The sequence below is a fragment of the Dipteris shenzhenensis genome, chromosome 2 (genome assembly GCF_047967505.1).
Source record: "Dipteris shenzhenensis isolate YYH24624 ecotype China chromosome 2, Dip_SZ_1.0, whole genome shotgun sequence".
Taxonomy (NCBI): domain Eukaryota; kingdom Viridiplantae; phylum Streptophyta; class Polypodiopsida; order Gleicheniales; family Dipteridaceae; genus Dipteris; species Dipteris shenzhenensis.
Genome location: NC_141597.1, coordinates 29,938,118 through 29,957,645, shown reverse-complemented (window position 1 = coordinate 29,957,645; position 19,528 = coordinate 29,938,118). Strand labels below are relative to the sequence as shown.

The 19,528-nt window shown below is 39.5% G+C and overlaps 2 protein-coding genes across 4 annotated transcripts in view; one reads left to right on the top strand and one right to left on the bottom strand.

Moving 5' to 3' along the window:
- Positions 1–5,078, top strand: part of LOC147904601 (uncharacterized) — a 121,982-nt gene extending 116,904 nt beyond the window's left edge. For 2 of the 3 annotated variants that reach the window (XM_087387560.1, XM_087387568.1), the window contains exon 12: positions 4,383–5,078. In XM_087387560.1, the coding sequence (XP_087243686.1) occupies positions 4,383–4,464 (82 nt within the window). In that variant the 3' untranslated portion in view covers positions 4,465–5,078. The remainder of the gene's footprint in view (positions 1–4,382) is intronic. The other variant, XM_087387553.1, reaches the window with a different exon arrangement.
- Positions 5,079–14,558: 9,480 nt separating this feature from the next.
- The window catches only part of LOC147904600 (uncharacterized), an 86,101-nt gene continuing 81,131 nt past the window's right edge, over positions 14,559–19,528 (bottom strand). The window contains exon 9 of the mRNA XM_087391846.1: positions 14,559–14,830. Coding sequence (XP_087247972.1) covers positions 14,559–14,830 — 272 coding nt within the window. The remainder of the gene's footprint in view (positions 14,831–19,528) is intronic.

Sequence of the window (19,528 nt, the reverse complement as noted above, 5' to 3'; positions counted from 1 at the left end):
GTGCCAATCTTTATGCAACCTCATTAATCTCATCTAAAACTCTGAAAGAGCCGTAATACCTAGGAGATAACTTTGCATACACTTTTTCTTTGCCCTTAAGCTTGCGGAGCCTAGCTTTTTCGAACTTTAAAAGCACCCAATCCCCTCTTTTGAGATCCAACTGTCTCCTGTGCTTATTTGCAGCCTTCTTATTACTTATGCTTTTCTGGAGACCTTTCGATTGCTGTCCGGACCTGGCTGAAAGCTGTTTGGAGGTCTTTGACAAACTGATCAGTTGCAAAAATCTCATCTTTGCCTCAGGATAGGTGGCAAAATCACCTTCCCATAGATGACCTCAAAGGGGGCTTTCCCTGTGGAGCTGTGGACTGTATTGCTATTATATGCAAACTCCACTAGTGGTAGGTACTTTTCCCAGTCTAAACTTTGGTCAGCCACGTAGCATTTCAATAAATCCAATACTATTGAATTCACTACTTCGCTTAGACCATCTGTGTGGGGATGGAAAGAAGAAGAAAATCCTTCCCACAGAGATGATCGACGAACAGATGATATTGGGAAAGATCTGGTGCTATGCCGTAAATTACCAAATTGAGTGGAGAGCTAGAACCGCAACTCTTTAGATCTAGTAATCCCGCTCTGTAAAGTTCATTCCACTTCCCTCCCAGTACAACCACCCGCAAGAGGCAAACGAATGCAATTCCAAGGCTCCAGAGCGATCGCAGAAGGAAATCCATACAAATGCTGCTCGAAGGCCTAATCTCGATAAGGGCAAACCCTTGCCGCAAACTACTCTCCCACCTCTACTTCCCACGCCCAATGCCAGAGGCCCTACCCATAAATTCTGCGAACAACGAGTGCATGAGGCTGTCCTTTGTGCACAACACCACTTCAAAAGGGGGTAACAACATGGAAGGACCATAGCCGTGGACGGATTTCAGACCCGTCACCCCTCCCCGCTCAGTCTAACACAGCCAATTCCTTCATAAAACACTCCCCCACATTGCCAATCGCCTGGCCAGCAAGGACAAATTTCACCGCCCTACAAGCAGAAGTTTCATAAACAATGGATTGGAACAAGGCTCTTGGAAGCCCAAGGTGACTATCAAGGCGAGCGATACGTTTGGGTTCCAAAGCTTCCCACAACACCGAATACACGACGTCAACTCGATGGGATTTATAAGGTAGTAACACAAGAACCTGCATCAACTCTTGATGCAGTCCCACAAGAACCTACCCTCGAGCCCAGCACGACGGACCATTCTTCACTTTATGCACAATTTTCAGCTCTGGCTATTCCTGGATGGTCAGGACTCTTGATGAAGCCATGAGCTGCTAGTAAAGAGGTTCTGGGGAGTCCACCCAGGGGTAGTCCTTTCAGGAGTCGACTGAGTGGAATTGAAGTCCTCTAGAGAGTAGAGGCCATGATGTCTCCTCCTACGAGGAGTCTGATCACCATGGGGAGTCCACACTTTGGACATGTGACGTGCTGACATGTCTAATTTAACAGGATTGGACAAATACAGACACAAACAAGAAAACAAACACAGGCACAAGATCGAGTAAGAAGCGGAAAAAATAATAAATACTTACACTTTACTTAAAAGATAATTTACTACTTAAAACTCAAGTTCAATCTACTAAATGTATGATAAATTCATATTGATAAACAAAATTTGTATTGATAACAACATTGGTCTCCATTAAAAGACATTATCATATATGATCATGTATCTCCATAAAAGACATTATCATATATCAACAAAAAGAGTATTCATAAACAAAATTTGTCTCCAAAAGAGACATTCTAGCATATGTTAAAGAAAGAGGAGGTCTATTGCTCTATGTTACTATCACTCGTACTGTCCTCTCCTCATGGCTAGAAGGATCACTCGGGACCTCATCTTGCACATCTTCTTCTATATACCTATACTCTTCTTGGATGATGTACCCACGGTCCAAGAAGATTTGAACACAGCCCATGATATCCTTCATAGTCTCCTCCTTATTGATTTTTGGCTCAAATGGGTCCCTCCAAAGCTTGTGGAGATCCCTCATGTTGGTCCTTGTGAGTATCAAGAAATGCTCCTTCCTTGACAATCTACCTCAACCCCACCTGCGCACATGCACTTCCATGTTAAACTTAACCCATTCTTCATCATGCTGAATTTTCTCTGCTACATGGAGTAGTAGGGTATCCAAATGCCAAATGGTGGCAACATGGGGAAGAGGTTTTGGGTTTAGGAAATATTATGGAGGATTTGGGCAGTCCATTTATAATCTGTTGGAAAAAGACAACCAAACATGGGCATATAAAACACATTACAAATCATATCAGGGCACTCATTTAAGAACTGTAAAAATTTTGAGGGTACAAACAAGCTACAATCATATTCACTTCTATTAAAAAAGTTAAGGCTACCAACAAGCTACACTGGGCAGCCATATGCCCTTCTTTTCCACACCTGAAACATTTCCCCTCTTTGCAGAAAATGGCTTTCTGCTTAGGGGAAAATTGAGGTTTACCTTTGAAAGCTTTCGGTGCTTGGTTCCCCTCGGCTTTTGAGGCTGAAATTCCCTCTTTTGAGCCTTGGGAAACTCCTTTTTCTCAGACTGCTGTCCCGGTAAAAAGAGAAGGCACTGTGGTGGGATCCTATATCTTTCAGGTGAGACCAGACATGCACTTTCTTACCTAGGTCTTCTTTGAGATCTTCTTGAAGGGACTAATCTGCCAGTATGCATCCCAAAATGTCTAGTTATAGGCCTCTACTGTATCTCCTGCATCCATATGCAAACTGTACCAGGCAATGAGGACATGATCTCTAAACTGCTTGGGCATGAACTGTTTGTAGAAGGCTGGCAATGCCATGTCAATTGACATGTCATCATCAACTGAGTTGCCACATGTCACTGCACCCTGCATTGCCACGTGTTTGCCACATCAGCAGACCGGTTAACCATCCCATGTTAGCACGGTAACTTGCCATGTCAGGGCCATGTCTGTCTTGCATGCCACATCATCTCACGTATGTGCACCATGGCAGCACACCTGTCTAACTGCCACGCTCGTGCCTGGGTGATCGTTCTTTTGTGCCTTCACGAAAATCGTCGAAGATCTCCGTCGGCATCCTTGTCTAGCAACTGAAGTCTCAGTGACAGTCAAAGTGCCATTGCCGTGGCATGGAATCCTGCACTTCATGCACATATGAAAGTTGAAACACATAGATATACATCATCACTATGTTTGAGAACGACTACATGTGGGAGAGATCAGCTTGATCTTCTGCCCTACACGAATGTGGCAGATCTTTTCAGCAAAGCATTTCCTCTCCAAAGTTTGAGGCTTTTCACGCTTTAAACCTATATCTGTTTGTTGATTAATATTATTCCTTGTATATTTTGGCATTGTCAGTGCAGGGGGTGTTAGAAATATTAATCTCTAAGGCAGTGACCAACGGGATAAGGGGCTGTTTCCCTTTTACAAGGTTTTTTCCCCCTAACCTCAGTTAGAGGTCGAGTTGGTCACCACACATGTTTTGACCTTGTTAAAGGAGTCTTATCTTCCAATCTTCTGTTGTATCTCCTAAAGATCCAAGAAAAGCATGTCAAGAAAGTGAGCAGCCAAACACCTCGATAAGCGGGACAGTCTTTAGTATCTGTGCAATGCCATAGCATATGCAGTACAGTCTGATTTAAGCATGTGCACTTAAGACATATAGCTTTTTGCCAAAAGTTTCCCAACACGGAAAATTGCAGCCGTGATTTCGATACGAATACTCTCTGTTTGAGTGGTATCTTACATCTCCATATCAATTGCAAGTCCATGTACCACAATTTTTTTTTGTTTATTTGCCACAAACTATTAGCATGCTGCGCGAACCGCGGGGGAGGGATAATTAATCTGTATACATTTGCTGATGTAATTGGAGATAAGCGGACTTAAAGAGAGGCATAGCGCTGCTCCCTTCATAACATCCAATCTCCCAATCTACCGTGTTGGTGGTGCTGCAGTACATTGGGAAAGGGCTGCATTTTGGTTCTTATTTGCTGCCAAACTAGTATTGCAATGCCCAACCCAACCCTCATCTTCTTTATGCTTGTTGGAACAAGAGAATCCATCCCCCAGAGGATATCAAATTCTAAACCATATGTATTGCTTTATGAATAAAAAGTACACTCTTCTAGAAGAAGCAATAGCCAGCAGTGTAGCAAATGCTCAATTTAGGATGTGAACATACATTGATTATGCCATACACACGAGCACGTGCACACGCATGCGCGCGCACAGATTTGCATGATGCTTTCTTGTACAAGGTTTTTTGGTACTGTCTTGACATATTGCAAAATCAAGGTGAAAGTACTAAGACGCTTATTTTATGGCTCAGTGATAAAAAACATTCAAAGCGTACAAGAGGCACTGGTTCGCATGGGCAAAGGAAAGTAAAACGCTCAAAGCCAGGTCGATAAATGAGCAGTTTGACGAACTTCAGACATTCAGGTTTTGAGGATGCAAATGCTACTTATGCTTTGTGCAAAGCTTCTGTGCGTTATCTATGTGATTAGTCTTTTGTATTCTTCCTCTTTCTTTTCAGTTTCAAATATCTTTTAGGCTCCACAGCTTAAGACTTCGATGCTTGGCCACCAACCATTTAAAAGCAAGGTACTCCAGTTGGAAGCAGGCTCTTTAGGTCAAGTCTGTCCTGTCAAGTTTCAGAACATGAGAATTAGTACACATGTAACGTAAAATGCTATCAATCTGAATAAAAAACCCTGCTATTTGAAGGCTTTAAGTTGAAAACCAGGTGACAAGACAATGATTGATTCCTGAGCATTGCATCACAGGATCATATACCACTTATGATCTAAAAGCAGCTGAACCAATTCCCTTCTTGCTGCTTATCACTTAAAAATTCAAGGCATAGCTGTATCACATCTTATTTCAAATTCCCTTGGTTGTGAAATACTTCAATCTGCAGGAGGATACTCTAGTTGATTCAGGTCTTTCATCATAACTTCAAGTGTAACACAAAATCCTATCATCTTGAATTGTAAACTCAGTTGATAGTGGGTATTTGAAGCAATTTTATTTGAAAACCAGGTGAAAAGGCTGGTGATTGATATGGGTGCATTCCGCCACAGGATCATAGCACTTATCATGAAAATTCAGATACCCAATTCTCTTCTACTGACAAACGCATCATTAAGGAATGCAAGTGTATAGCTGCTTATCACTTGAAAAAAAGAAGAAGCAAGCGTTAGTTCCTCTCCAATATATTAGATATGCTTGGTTCTTGCAAAAAATTCTATACTGGTGGATCTAGCAAAATTTTATATTTATAAAACTCCTGTTTGTACATATCTGCTCTAAATGGTCTTCACATCTTTTTGGCTCATATTTAGTAGCAGAGAAATGTCAAACACTTAGATATTTCAGACATGTTATTTTCAAAATAGAACTCCGAGGTATTTCAAACATATGCTATTTAAAAAATAGAATTTCATAACTTAGATAAAAAAATTTATATCAATGTGAACTTCGTTCCCCTCCACGTCAAGACCTATCCCCTTCTCTCATGGTGTTAAGTACCCCCGCATTAATTTTTAGCTAGGTAATTTCGACATATATTCTAGCTTCTTGTGTTCCTTTGGACACTTTTCATTGCAAAGTAAACAAAGAATGATCATAGCTGGTTACAATGTGTGGATTCTGAGCTTTGTTATGAATTTGGCCATCTCTATATCATGCCATCCGGCCATCAAATTATATGAGCCGCCTTCAAAATAGTTGTATATCTGAAAGATGGATTTTGGATTTCTAATTATGATTGTCTATGCTTCTAAGATTATCTCTACACCATGCCATTGGTCTTTTGTGGGAGACAACTCAACAAAACCATTAGGCTATACATTACATGAGCGACCATCCAAATAGTTGCATTATGTGAGCCACCATCAAAATAGTTGCATAGTTGAAAGAGGGTTTTTGAATTTTGAATTGAGATATCATTTAGTCTTGTAGAGATATTTAAAGAGTGATAAAGTTGATGCACATGAAATTGACATCTTTAAAACACTAGGAGAGCACAAATGCTCATGGGCACTACTTCTTGGTTTATTATAAGGAAGGTTAGAAGGGTTGATAGGCTCACGTGTACTAATGCAGAGCCAATTTTTGGGCTTGACTTGGTGGAAAAATCGGGCTTCTCCAACCCCAAGGTCCACTTGCTCCACTAAAGAATTGCAGTTCAAAAAATAAGAGAGTCATTAGGACTCAATTGCACACAAATACATTAACCAAACCTCTCAATGGAACTTACATTAGAGAATTACACGGCAAATAATTAGCATCACACCCAAATCTAAAGGCTCGCATCAAATATGAAATCCACTAAATGACTGTGCCTAGGAATGCATTTTGATCTCTACTTCAAAGAGAGCACGAATCACATAAGTGCAATGCCATGAAAGGACGATGATTGCCCTCCTTCCATTTGGAGGGCATTCACATCAATGCCCATGCTTGAGAGGCCTCCAATCCTACTCCATGCCATTGATTCTTTGACCCCTTCCCCTCATCCCTCGCATCACCAGCTCTTTTCATGTATGTGTCCTTAGGATGCTAGGGGTAGGTGAGTGTTTACCAAGTAAAGAATCTATGTGCCATTTGCTCTATAATGCATAGCTAAGAACTACCCCAAATCAATATTAGTGCACACTTGTGTGATTAAGGCTACGTCTTTCACAAACCACTATTGATAGACATCCTCATCTTAGCCATTGTAAGAGTCATCATGTAAACATTTTTTCTAATGACTCATTAGTTATGATTCATTCTTGCTTGTCACATGCAGTGTATTGATTTTTGTGTTCCACAATTTAGAGTAGTTTGTAAGCATAATGTGCACATGGGTTCTCATCACACTATGGTCCACGTATACTTGCAGACATTATACAAGGAATATTTGGGCACATTGTTGCCCACATGCCCTTGAAACCATAATATGGCATCACATTGCTACACCTTCCTTGCTCTCGCACAATGAGAACCATGAATGGTCAACCCAAACAAAGGCAACGTAATTTATTGACCTTTCAAAAAATAGATCTTCGCAAGAAATGTTAAAATAGTGTGTAGAGAGGAGATGTAGGCAAAAATCGCTCAGGATTTGAACATATGGATGCCTTTCTCATCACTTCAAAAGATATGATACAAAGTCTTAAGATGACTCTTAGAAACCTCATTAGGCTATTTATGCTTGGTATTTACATGTGTGATGTTCCTTTTTACCACTTTTTGTATACACTCTGCTTATTCTCCACATCGTGCAATTTATATTTTGAGCAATTCATAAGGTGAGGGTGGATGACAAAAAAATGAAAAGCAATCTCCAAAACCAAACATCATCACGAGTATGTTTGTGTTGTTATAGCTAAACCTACACAAAGCTACTTGGAATAACCCTAGAAGTGAGGAGATAGGATCTCAATTTGGGGAGTTTGATTGATCCTAGGGTCTTGTTGGGACCATGTACAAATGGTACCAATAGACAATGTATATTGGTCAATATTATCAATAAAAATATGCACATGTGTTTAGTCCTAGGCGGTGTAGGATAGTGAAAAGGGTACATTAGAATGAATGAAATAAGAGCCTTAGGCTAAGGGTAGGTTCAATGGGAAGTTGATTTGAGTGATCTCAAGGAGTATTGTTAACCCTCTTCATGTGTCAACGTGCATTTTCTTTCCCACCTTGCATTTAGGACAAATGAAAAAAATTCTATCATCATGAGGGGGATCTTCCCCCATTAGAGGACCAATACTGCATCATTCTTTGCATCGTCACACACATGAGCATGCATTGAAAACATTCGTTTTTGTAACAAGAAAAGAATTCAACTTGTAAAGAACTCACAGTTCTTCCCAATCCAATGTCGCTCAACCCTTCATATGAGATCAATATAGCACTAAATCAGAGGTGGAAAGTAACAAATACCCTTGTAAAATGGAAAGATGGCCTCTCTAGGATATGGCACAAGGACATCCCAAAGAAACTGCACGGAAAAGAAAACATTGATAGAAAGCTAGAATGAAGCAAGCTATGATAGATCAAGCTAGTGTCGAGCAAATGAGGGTGTTTGGTTCCTTTAGAAATAGACATATAAAATGGACTCAGCAACAACCAAAAAGGTTATCTTCGGAGGATGAATCCTATTCATCCCAATGTCAACCAATTGGGACCAACAGAAGCACGTCCGTAGCCTCAAATTTCACCCATTCCCTGTTTTCCTAACGTAGCCCTCAGTACATACAAGAAAAATGCTCATGCATGCGTTCTGTTCAAAGAGAGTATTCACAGATGGAACTACCTTTAGAATATGAGGAGAAGATAGCCTCATGTTGTTGCCCTATTGTTGCTTTATATTTTGTGTCAGTGGAAGAAAATAAAATAATAGGTTGCTTCTTGTTCTACCAAGAAATCATTCTAGAACCAAGACAAAACAATGTATATTCATCCCCATTGTCACAATTTAGAGCCTTGATATAGATGTCTATTTATTTCCCCACCAAATCATTGAAAGCTTAAAAATAATCCAATTTTTCTTGTTTTTCTTTCACAAAATATACCCATGTTTTCCTAATATAGTCATTGACTTTGAGCTTCCCCTTGGATATTTGTAGAAGTTTAAGAAAATGGCAAGGTGTATAATTGTACCATTAAGAATGCCCCATAGCTTCTTTAAGCCAAGTAAGTTCTCCATTTTTGAATTTCCAGATTGTCATCAAGCTTACTATTCATTCCAAAAAATGATATTATGCTTCAACATGGTTGTTAGTTTATGCTTCAACACTATGTACTCATTTTGATTTGGAATCTTGCTTGATACACTGCCGAAGCTAGTATTTCCATCTTTGCTATGCCAGAGTCCGTGGCTTTGCCTTTAGGTTGGTTGCCCAACTTTGGGCGCTCTAGTTGCAGCCAATCGTTCTTTGTTGGAGGGACCCATCTTTCCTAAAGAACCTGCCAATCTCATAGCCAATGAAGATTTCCTTGTGAGGTTAAATAATGATATGGTGATTTCATTGATGACCCCAACCTGCCATCTCACAGTTGGTGTGTTATGGGTGCGCCCATGCCAGACGACACCACACTTGCCAACAACAGGTTGGGTGGAGTTTGATGTGTATAATCCCCTCCTCATTCAAGTTCCTTGTGGAGACATTCTCTTCCTACAGTTTCATCATACCTCCTTGCTCTCCCTCCTTTGTTTCCATCTGCGATTCACTTCTTGCAGCCTCCTTACACTTGCTAGTATGAAATCTCCTCATGTAAGCACTAACTCTTGTCTTCCATGGCAATGCCTATTTCAAGAAACCAGGGAGGCACTACTATGGGGATGATAAGATCAACCCCTTTGACCTTGTTTCTGCATGTTTTCCTTACCTATCTTCATTCACTAGTAGCTCCATTATAAACCAAATGGTGCACAACCAAGCTGAAGGGTGTTTTGCAGTCTAAAAAAATAATTTACATCCTACCTTGAGAATGCACTCAACTCGAGCTCCAAGTCATCAAGGACCTAGGGCCCACCCTCCAAGTATCTAAGCGATAAGTGTTCGAATGGCCTGAGTTCAAGAGGCCACACAGTAGTCTAATCAATGTAGTGTCAAGTATTGGTTGTGACTTGGTTGTAACTTGGTATGATTGCAATTCTTGCATGTCTCAAAAGAACTCAATCGTCTCTTGGGACTTTTGGGGAGTGCTCAGTGATGGCAGTGGCTAGGTGTTGGATTTAGGGACCCTGCACATGGCTCCCTAGGTGAGTGGTTAGGTAGCCTTAATAGCATGTGCTTGCTATATGACACATAGCATGCTAGAATTCAATAAAGTGCACAGATGAGAAGAGGACAAGATAAAAGTGTAATATATTTGGATTTCATAATAGCAAGAACCATGAAATCTTAGAATTTAGCATGGGAGCTCATGTACTTTGGCAAGACGTGCACAAATTTCATTTGACACAAGATAGGCTTGCTTTGCAAGTGTGATCCAAGTGACTATGGACCAAGTGCAACTCTATAGGAGCAATCAAGAAGGGTAAGATGTGTTACGGAAGGCACTGCAAGTATTATTGGAGGATCCAATAGATAGAACTAGCTTTAGCAAAGGCCTAACAAACCATCTAGGACTTGCAAGGTGGCAATATGGTTGATCATGTGCTACAAGCTAAGTCAAGCAGTCAGGACTTCTATGCGTGTACAAGCTATAGAATCAACTAATTCAAGAGGTATATGAAGATGCAAGGGCTTCTTTGGATCAACATGCAACCAAAGGGTTGCAAGCAAGTGTTGGAAACATGATATGCTTCAATATCACTTTGTAAGATACACAATTCATTCTATAACTCACAACCAGCAACCTCACCCAAACAAAGCACAATAAAAAGACGTTATCACTTTGAGGGATGACTCAGGTGACAAAAGCTTCTTGAATTACAACCCTTCTTCAATTGGTTAGCAAATATAGCAGAAGAACGACATGATGCACATATATCGCATAAGTTTATCACACAACAAATGCATCTTGATTACACATAACTATCTAGCAACTTCAACCATTATTTAATTGTTATAGCAACAGTTTTTTTGTGATTATGAAAAGATATTGTGGAGCCTATGTGCCGCAAATGAGGTCTTTACTGGGATACTTGTGCTTGTTCATGCTTTAAATCACAATTGCTCCAAGAGGATTACTAGAATTTGAGTGACTGCGTTCAAGCAAGGTGGTGATTCAAGCGAAGACTTTTGTTGATTTTCATACTCTAGTGCAATGATTTATGTTGCAAAAGTAGCATGTAGTGATTATGTTTAAGGTTGATGTCCTGCCCAATATTTTCTTATAGATTAAAAATTTAGGCCCAAAGAAGCATGTAGATCAATGGGAATATATACAAATCAATTGATTCTAGTCATATTATCCAATAGTTAGACTATAGTCACCTCTCACTCATTTGTTGGAAGGTGATATGTATATGAGGTTCTTCAATTACTATCCACAAAAAGATGAACCAAACGAGCTAGTAACTGGTTAAGAAAAGATTTCATAAAATTTCACAAAATCAAGCCATTATAGCCTACTCACTTATGTTCCAAACTTCATTGCTATATTTATGGTTGATGTCTTGTAGTGCCTTAAAGACTTAAAATATAAAAACCTATGAGCATCCAAATCATACAATTCAATTTATTCTCTTCAAGTTATTTATGTTCCAAATACAGGTCTCTCTCTCTCTCTCTCTCTCTCTCTCTCTCTCTCTCTCTCTCTCGCTCTCTCTCTCTCTCTCATTCATTTTTGGAAAAGGGCACGTGTACATGAATTTTTTGAATACAGAAAACCAATACGAATATGGAAGCAACGGATTTTCGGACATAAGCCTAATATCAAAAGTACAAATTGTGGTTCGTTAGCTAATTGCACCTATATGCTCTCAAAATTTACATTGTAAATATTTCACTATTAAAAGCTTCAAGGATAAGAGTTAGAGTGATTAGTTTTCCAACATTTAAACAATAATATTCTCTTAAGTATTGAAAATCCAATACCACTTGAGGATATAAAATATTAGGAATATATATATATACAAATCAATAAATTCATTTTCCTCAAGTCATTTATGTTCAAACTTGATACAGGTATCTCTCATTCATTTATGTAAAATGACATGTCTACATGATTTTATTGAATATAAGAAATCCATACACATGTAAAGCAAGGGTCTTTAGATTGTATACCCAGTATTAAAATTACAAAATTTGATTATTTATCTATGGATGCTTTGATGTTTCTAGATGTTCCCAAAATTAAATTGTAGATATGTCAGATTTGCAGTATTGGTTTTTGAAGCTTCTCCAAAAATAAGCTAATGCATCCTCATACCTATCCTGAAAACACAACTTTAGTCCAAAATGAGCCTATGCAATCTCAAAATTCAACCAAGTTGGTGGCCAAGACTTGATTGGTTTGTATGAGAAGTTCATGTATGAAACAATTCAACCATTGTAAGTGTTGCTTAGTGCATAAACTCGTGCACTTCATCACTCAATCCCAAAACACCAATAAAGATAAGTAGATGTGTTTACATGGAATATAATCATTTTCTTTGCATCTCATTGCATAAAGTCCTTACAAGAGTAGCATGGAAGCAATGATATTGTCACTGTGTATGTCAGACCCTTTGCGATAGAGATTTCGGTATGCACATGGAAAAGATGCATTTTATTTGGACTTAGTATTTTCTCTTGGATCACTTCAGCATTCAAGCATTGATCCTTCTTTTGAATCCTCTCTTGAAAATCTTTACTCTGCTTGGATCTCCACTTCACTATTCTATTGTCCCTTTGACCAGCCTGAACATGACTCAATGCTATTGTACTCCTCTACATGTTTGGTCCTTGCACATGCAGAATCACATTCTCCTCAAGCATAGAACTTGCTTAATGTCATTGCTCCTTTTCATTTTTTAAATGAAAGTCCCAACAGAAGACTTCCACACCCAAGGCAAATGAGCAATCACACCAAGGATAGACTGATCAAAACTCCATGTATGGGCTATAGAGGTCCTGCAAAACCACACAAATTGTTCTTTAATACCATTATAATGTTGTCTTCCCTTGTTGAATTAGGGTGCAGGGACACTCTCAATTGCATTTCGACCCAATGTATTTATAAGTGCTCCACATCGAGCCTTTGTGGTAGCAATGAACCCAAAGCATGCCACCACACTACGTGGCTCTGTTCTTCTGATAGCCCAATTAATGTCATGGACAATACTATCCTTGCAGAGCATCTCCTCTTCCTGTAAAATTGAAGAGGTAGGTGTCCTCCCATCGATTGGTTCGTCAGTGATGCTCTTCTTGAAAAGGAGGCCTAATGAATTTTCTTGGATGCTGTATCATGCTCATCTCCCAATGAAAACCACATGTTCTCTCATAACCCACCATCACATTGTCAGGTCACCAATTTGCACCTACCCCATTTGCCATAAAGCCTCTAAATTCTAGTAAAGGGAATCCATTCTTTAATATTTAGTAAAGCTTTCAAAACTTTATCTGGGAACCAGTGTCTTCAAGCTTGAATTTGCATGCAGCAATTATGAGAAGCTCTTTGATGAAACGGTCATACACATGGGCACCCATGGTGGACATGGTCAAAGTGTAACCATCGTTGAATCAAGCTACCTCTTGCCCTTATTCTATTGACCAAAACTTGAACCAATAGTACACATCTTAAAGACATTAGGTCATTGATCATCTGAGAGTTGTCCAAGAAAAAAGATATTTTGCAAATGGATATCTATACCACCATTTCGAGTGGCTAGAGAGAGAAGCGGTGACAGAGGGGGAAGCGGGGGAGGGAGAGGCAAGATTGATGAAGGGGGAAGTGAGGGACACGATTTTGAGTACATATTCGTAGATAGAATGTAGCTACTAATTAATAGTTTGAAAAGGCTCCTGAAAAGCGTTTCACTTTTAATAATAAGCATTGTTTTACACTCTTGAGGAAAGTTATCAGGTGCACTTGGCTTGGAGTCATTTGAGTTCTCTCAACGAGAATGCTTGGCCAACTGCTAAGTATATTGAAAGTAGCTAATAATAAGCCAATTGATCTACCAGCTTAGAATTTGCCACATGGCTTCGTAGGATTTTAGAGTTTCATAAAACGCTCTAGTGCTGGCCAAGTAATGATAGTTCCTTGTCTCACTGTAGCTTGCACTCGATTCTCTCACCTTGGGCACATGAGATCTTTTTCAAGCCCTTCAGGTAGGTTCGAGCTGAGGTGGCAACGGAAGGCCAAACCTTGCCGGACTGTTGCAATCGGACTATACAGGTAGGTAAGGGTTAGCAAGGATCCGGCAACCAATGAAATGCTGCCCTCAGCCTCACAGAACACTCCTTGAGCATGTGCCCGTAAATCCGGCAAGGTCCGACAAGTTCCAAAATACTTGAGGCAAGCATGTGCCCGTAAATCCGGGAGGCACATTAAATCGGAAATGAAACGGAAGGCATACCATGAGCCCAAGGTATCTGCTACCTGCCCATTGTTGGTGCGTTGTAAAGTTGCTCTCTTGATTTGTCTAATCTGCAGGCTTGGAACAATCCTAGTTTTCTTCTTCTCACTCTGTCAACCTCTTTATGATGTCCTGAGGTAATTGTTTCTGCAGCGATAAGTAATCATATTTCGTTCAAGAGATTGCTGCATTTTGGAACGTCTTTCTTTGCTCCAGGCACTCACAAGATGCCATGAGATAGAAATTCCACCGATATAATTTGGTTGGGTTATTCGCAATGGCATTAGCGTCGTCATCTGTCAAACGTTTGCATTCCTGATTTCACCATCATCCCCAGGCCTTTCCATTGATCGAACCGCAGGGGCAACACTTGTGGCTGCTCACGGTAATCTCTCAAGTGGCTTTCTCTGGACGAGGCGTACACCATTGTTCTCACTCTTCTACTCGGCACGATGGTCGTGAGTGTACTTACAAAGAGCTGATTTATTCGAATACCTAGCTCATGCGCTTTCTTGGAAGTGCAGAGGTGGTAAGGACCTTTTGCGCAGGCTCTCTTTCCTGATGGCCTTCTCGAGTGCAATTTTTACCAATGACACCTGCTGCGTAATATTCACTTAGGTAGAAGAACTTGCCTCCTGGGCCCTTTCTGTTAGCGCTCGCATCTAGTAACAATCTTGGTTCGTCCGCAACTCCAATCAGAGGCATCCGCTCTCCGTCAAATCTTTGGCTAGCGTAAGCAGATCCATAATTTGGTGACGTACCATATTCTGCAAGATCAAACAAGACACACGGAGGAATCCATTTTTGATACCAACGTTCCCAGGCGAAAACGGCCTTCCCAACAACAGAACAAGGTGAAAATTCACTTCGCCGGGTGGTTACTTTAGTTAGTATAATTATAGTTACGACAAATGACCAACACGTGTGGTTGGTTTAATCGTGATCTGTTTGGAATCTAGTTTGCATGATGGAAACGAATGCATGACACATTTTTCGATAAGCCAGTTGGTGATGACTGAAGTGATCGACCAATTTGGTCTGAGTTCATTTGGGTGTGCTTCGCTTGTGTGATGCTTTGTATTTCAAGTGATCGATCGATGTTGAATCTCTACTCTTTCGTCTCTCGGTCTGTTGTTCAATCGAAGTGTTTCTTCAAGCTTGTCGAAGTGTTTCGTGGCAAGGGATTGTAAGCGGAAGCGAGAGGGATCCATTCCATGCCTTACGTGCCTGAGGACGCTTCACAAACGAGTTCCTTCAAGCTGTTCAAAGGAAGTTTTTGCTATTCTAAGAAGGAATGCTTTGCCAAGAAGCCATGTCGTCTTCTGAGAAGATTCTAAAGAAAGAAGAACCTATGTTTGAGCAAGTCGTTGCTCTGTTGGATAAAACAGAAGCTTTGTTTTTTGTAACTTATATTTTTCTTTGTTAGTAGATTTATATTTTGTATTTATATAATAATAATAGGTCGAATGGATTATGAGAAGCTTTTGGCAAAGAAAAATTTGCTTTGGAACGTGATTTTTGTCTGCTAATGCATATGGGATTTCGGTCACGTAAAATTGTGAAAGGAGTTAGAATAATTTTTATTGTTATAGCTTGTGTGGAAGTCATACATGTACATGTCTATCAGATATTGGGACCTAGATTTTGAGAAGAGAAAGTACATTGCTAGCCTTGGCAAGTATGTTGTGATAGCCAACCAAAGGCAATTTGGTTGGGAAGAGAAGGGAGATTGCAGGAATTTATTCTAATGGAAGACGAGAAGGAGATGACAAGTGCAATTGATCTTGCTAAGTTTTTCCCTTTTTTTCTTCTAGCAGCTGACTAAGGAAGGGCGACTAGAGACTATGGAGAAGGATATTGTGACAATTGCTGCAAGAAAAGTGCCATGTCTTCAGAATGGGGATGCATTTGAGTAAGGAAGGGAAGGTGCAAAGGAGAGTGTATTGTTGTGCTGCCTATGTTAAAATTCGATTTGCCTGTATATGCCATAAACAATGCAATGGGCTCTCTATGTCACTTTTGCAACCATCTGTGAGTTGTGATGAATGAGACCTTGCACAATTATATGAAGCAAAAATATTTTACCGGTGCCAATACCACCAGTTAAAAAGACGTGTATTGTTGTGTTTGGTTCAATTCTCTTGCGCAATAAAATGTCATCTTGTGAAGTGTGCGCTATTGGATGTTGAGCTTCCTTATGTTAGCATGGTAATCTTTATGTGGACTAAATTTGTATGTCTTGTAGATGTTGTAGTTCGCATTTTGAACACCTCTATGTGTTGAAATGTCGAGAGTAATGCCGTGGGCCGTGCTTGTTGTGTTACTTCTTGATCCGGTTATGTCATTACTAGTTGTGTTTGGTAGAATCAACTTGGTGAATTTCTCTTTATTTTACTTATAATGCTCAAGTTGTCTTTTGTAAGCATCGTGCCATGTGCCATATCTAGGTAGAATAGTTTTCTCGGAATCCTGGAATGGTAGATATAGCAAGCAATTTCATGGTAGAATCATAGAGGATCCTTATGTTGATTTTACAAAACGTATGATTTGAGCTCTTTTTAGTTTTACTTGTATGCCTTTACCTCTTTTGTATTACGATGCATATTTTGCTAGGCAGAGATCATCTAATCCTGGTTGGCACTTCGAGTACTTTTGGATGATGTCTTCAAAGAAGACATTTGTTTCATGGTCATCCAAGACTTGCAAAGCCACTTTGTGTTTCAATAGCAATGTTCTATCTTCTTTGAAATTAGTGTTGATAAATGTAAACTGGTGTGTGCAGCTTGTCCAGGGGAGTGAGAGTGCAATATAGATAGCTTGTTATGAGCTTGGTTCTTGAGTGAGCTTCCGTAGTCGCTCAAATGTGCCAAGGTTATTTTTGAGACAATAGTCAAAGGATTCTTTCATTGCTTTGCTTGTTTTTGTCTCTACTTTTGTGATCTAAGAAGTGCAATAAGTAGCTACAACATGTGGATTGAGAATAAATTGGATATCAATATTTGCATCCCAAAGACAAGGCAACCTTGGGTTGAAATTGTTCGTGTAGATATCCTTTGGTGGCTATCTCTTCATGAAGATAGTTGGCTCGCTAATAGAGTATATTAGTGCTTTAATATATTCAACTTCTGTTGTTTGAAGAAATTCCAACCATTTATCAAATGTCTCGACTCAAATCATGGAGTTTTTCGCTAATTGTCTTTGCTAGTAGCTTGCTTTTTGAATTGCTACCCTCAAGCTCAAGATCAATTGGCTCTAAGATGCATGTTCTGTATATCGGTGGCTTCGGGAAGACATATCCACATTCTCTATGGGATTTCATATGGCTGTTTTGATGATGATGTGTTTATGCATCACGTAAAGATGAGGGGAGCAAGCCTCTATGAATATGTATGTATTTGTCAATAAACATAATTATGTTTGGCATGCCCGAATCTAGAATAGTGGTGGCATTTTTTATCCATAGCAGACCATGGTCATGCTGGCTACTTCTATGCTAGAACTCTATGACAAAGAAGAAGTTAGAGAGCTTGTTAGCAATTGTATCATCCCTGTTCAATTCGTTATTAATTGCATTGAATCGACGGATGTAGTATTTAGTTGTAATAATAGGATCGGATCTGAAGAGATGGCGCAAGTATGCTACCTCATTCTCATTGCTAGATTGTTTGATATTAGGGTTGAGATTTTCTAAACACTCAACCAAGCTTGGCCATCGCCTCCCATCACATGAGAATATCACAAAGAATGTTGACATTCCAAGCTGACGAATCATTGCAAAAGCATTTTTTTAAAGCTTCTCTTTGTAATCTTTTGATGTCCGCATTGCATCAAAATCCTTATACCCAATTCTTGACTTGAGCAACCTCGTGATGTTTGTGCCACCTCAGATATCCTTTGCATGAAGTTGTTGGCCTTGTAGGTTGCCCTTTTGTAGTGTCACCCAAGTAGAAGATATAATCTTAGAGATCATTATCTTTTCTGTTTTGAAAAACAGATTTTCCATGCGTGTTCCAAATCTTCTATCTTCATTAATTAGTTCCCATTTTGCAATTGTTGGTAGCTTTTCTCAGCTAAGTAAGAATATGTTTCTTTTTGGCCGAAGAATAGGTTTAGAAAAAACATTGTTCTTTGCAAAAGGTATCCTTAAACAAACTTAGTGGTGGCGAGTAGTCTTCTCTGATGGTGCAACATGCATATTTGAATCATTATGGCCGACAACTTGCTATGATGCATATAGCCCCTGGAGTAGTGGGTTGCTTCAGAAGCTTCACAATAAAGGTCAGCTCCATCAAGTTCATCTTCTTTTATTGTTGGACTTGTTGGCATTGTTTTGTCTTGAGCTGTTTTAGACTAGCAATATCATTGTGCATTGCTCGCAGATCGACGATATGTTGAAAACTATGCTATTCTCAAAGTATAGTGGTGTTCAAATGAGATCATGTAATGCATTCATTGTCAATAGTGGTTGTTCATATAAGAATGCTTGTATGCAGGCCTTTGCTTAATGCCAACTAGAAGACATGGCTCATCATCCAAAAACCTTGGAAGATGTTTTGTGCTTTCTTGACATTTGCCATTACATGAAGTAAGCTGCTACGCAAACCGTATTGTCCCTCGTATTTCAGTTTAAGAAGTTGCACAAATAAAATTTGTATGGAAAGCAAGCAGATCCCAATAGGATTGAGCCTTCAAATTGATTCAATTAGGGCATTCATTGTGAATCTTGATGTTGCAAATAGTCATGGAAAGAGTCCCTCGTTTGAGGTCGATGCACATCTTTAACAAGCTCTTTTTGGATTTGAAGTAGAATCTATGGTAGCACTATTCATAAGAGAATGATATGTGGAAGCACCAATCTCATTGAACCCTTGTAATTGCCTTCTAAAAATAAGACTTCCACAATAAAAGCAAGGGTTTGAGAGTGTGCCCAAAATAGCATTTAGATATCTTTGGTTTCTCACTCAATTTGGTTTTTGTCTTATGCGTGACCTTAGCAAATGGAAGTTCTACATCTTTCCTCTTTCAACAATTTTGTAAATTTATCTTTGCATCTGCTTGTTTGTAAGTCTTATTATTGGACAAAGCACCTTGAATTGAGGCAAGAGCATGCAAAGAGGAGCACTTATCTCTATGCAAATGAGTTCTTGCAGTAGCAAGCATTCTTCTTTTGGAAGCTAGCGTGCTCGTCTGCATGGCTCAACAGCATTTGCAAAGAGGGACAAGCAGAAGACTATCTGGAAAAATATCTATGATCACAAAGCCTTTTGCTTCACTTCCAGAAAGATTTAAAGGATAGGTCACAATATGCCCTTTTGGGATAGTAAGTGTGTTGTGATTGTTTTTGTCCATTGCATCAATGCTCCAACAATGCTACTAATTGATGAATGAACACTTTTGAGTTTTTAATTTGGTGAAAGATGCATGAAACTCTTTCTAAGACTATTTCTCGGTCTAATGTCTAAACG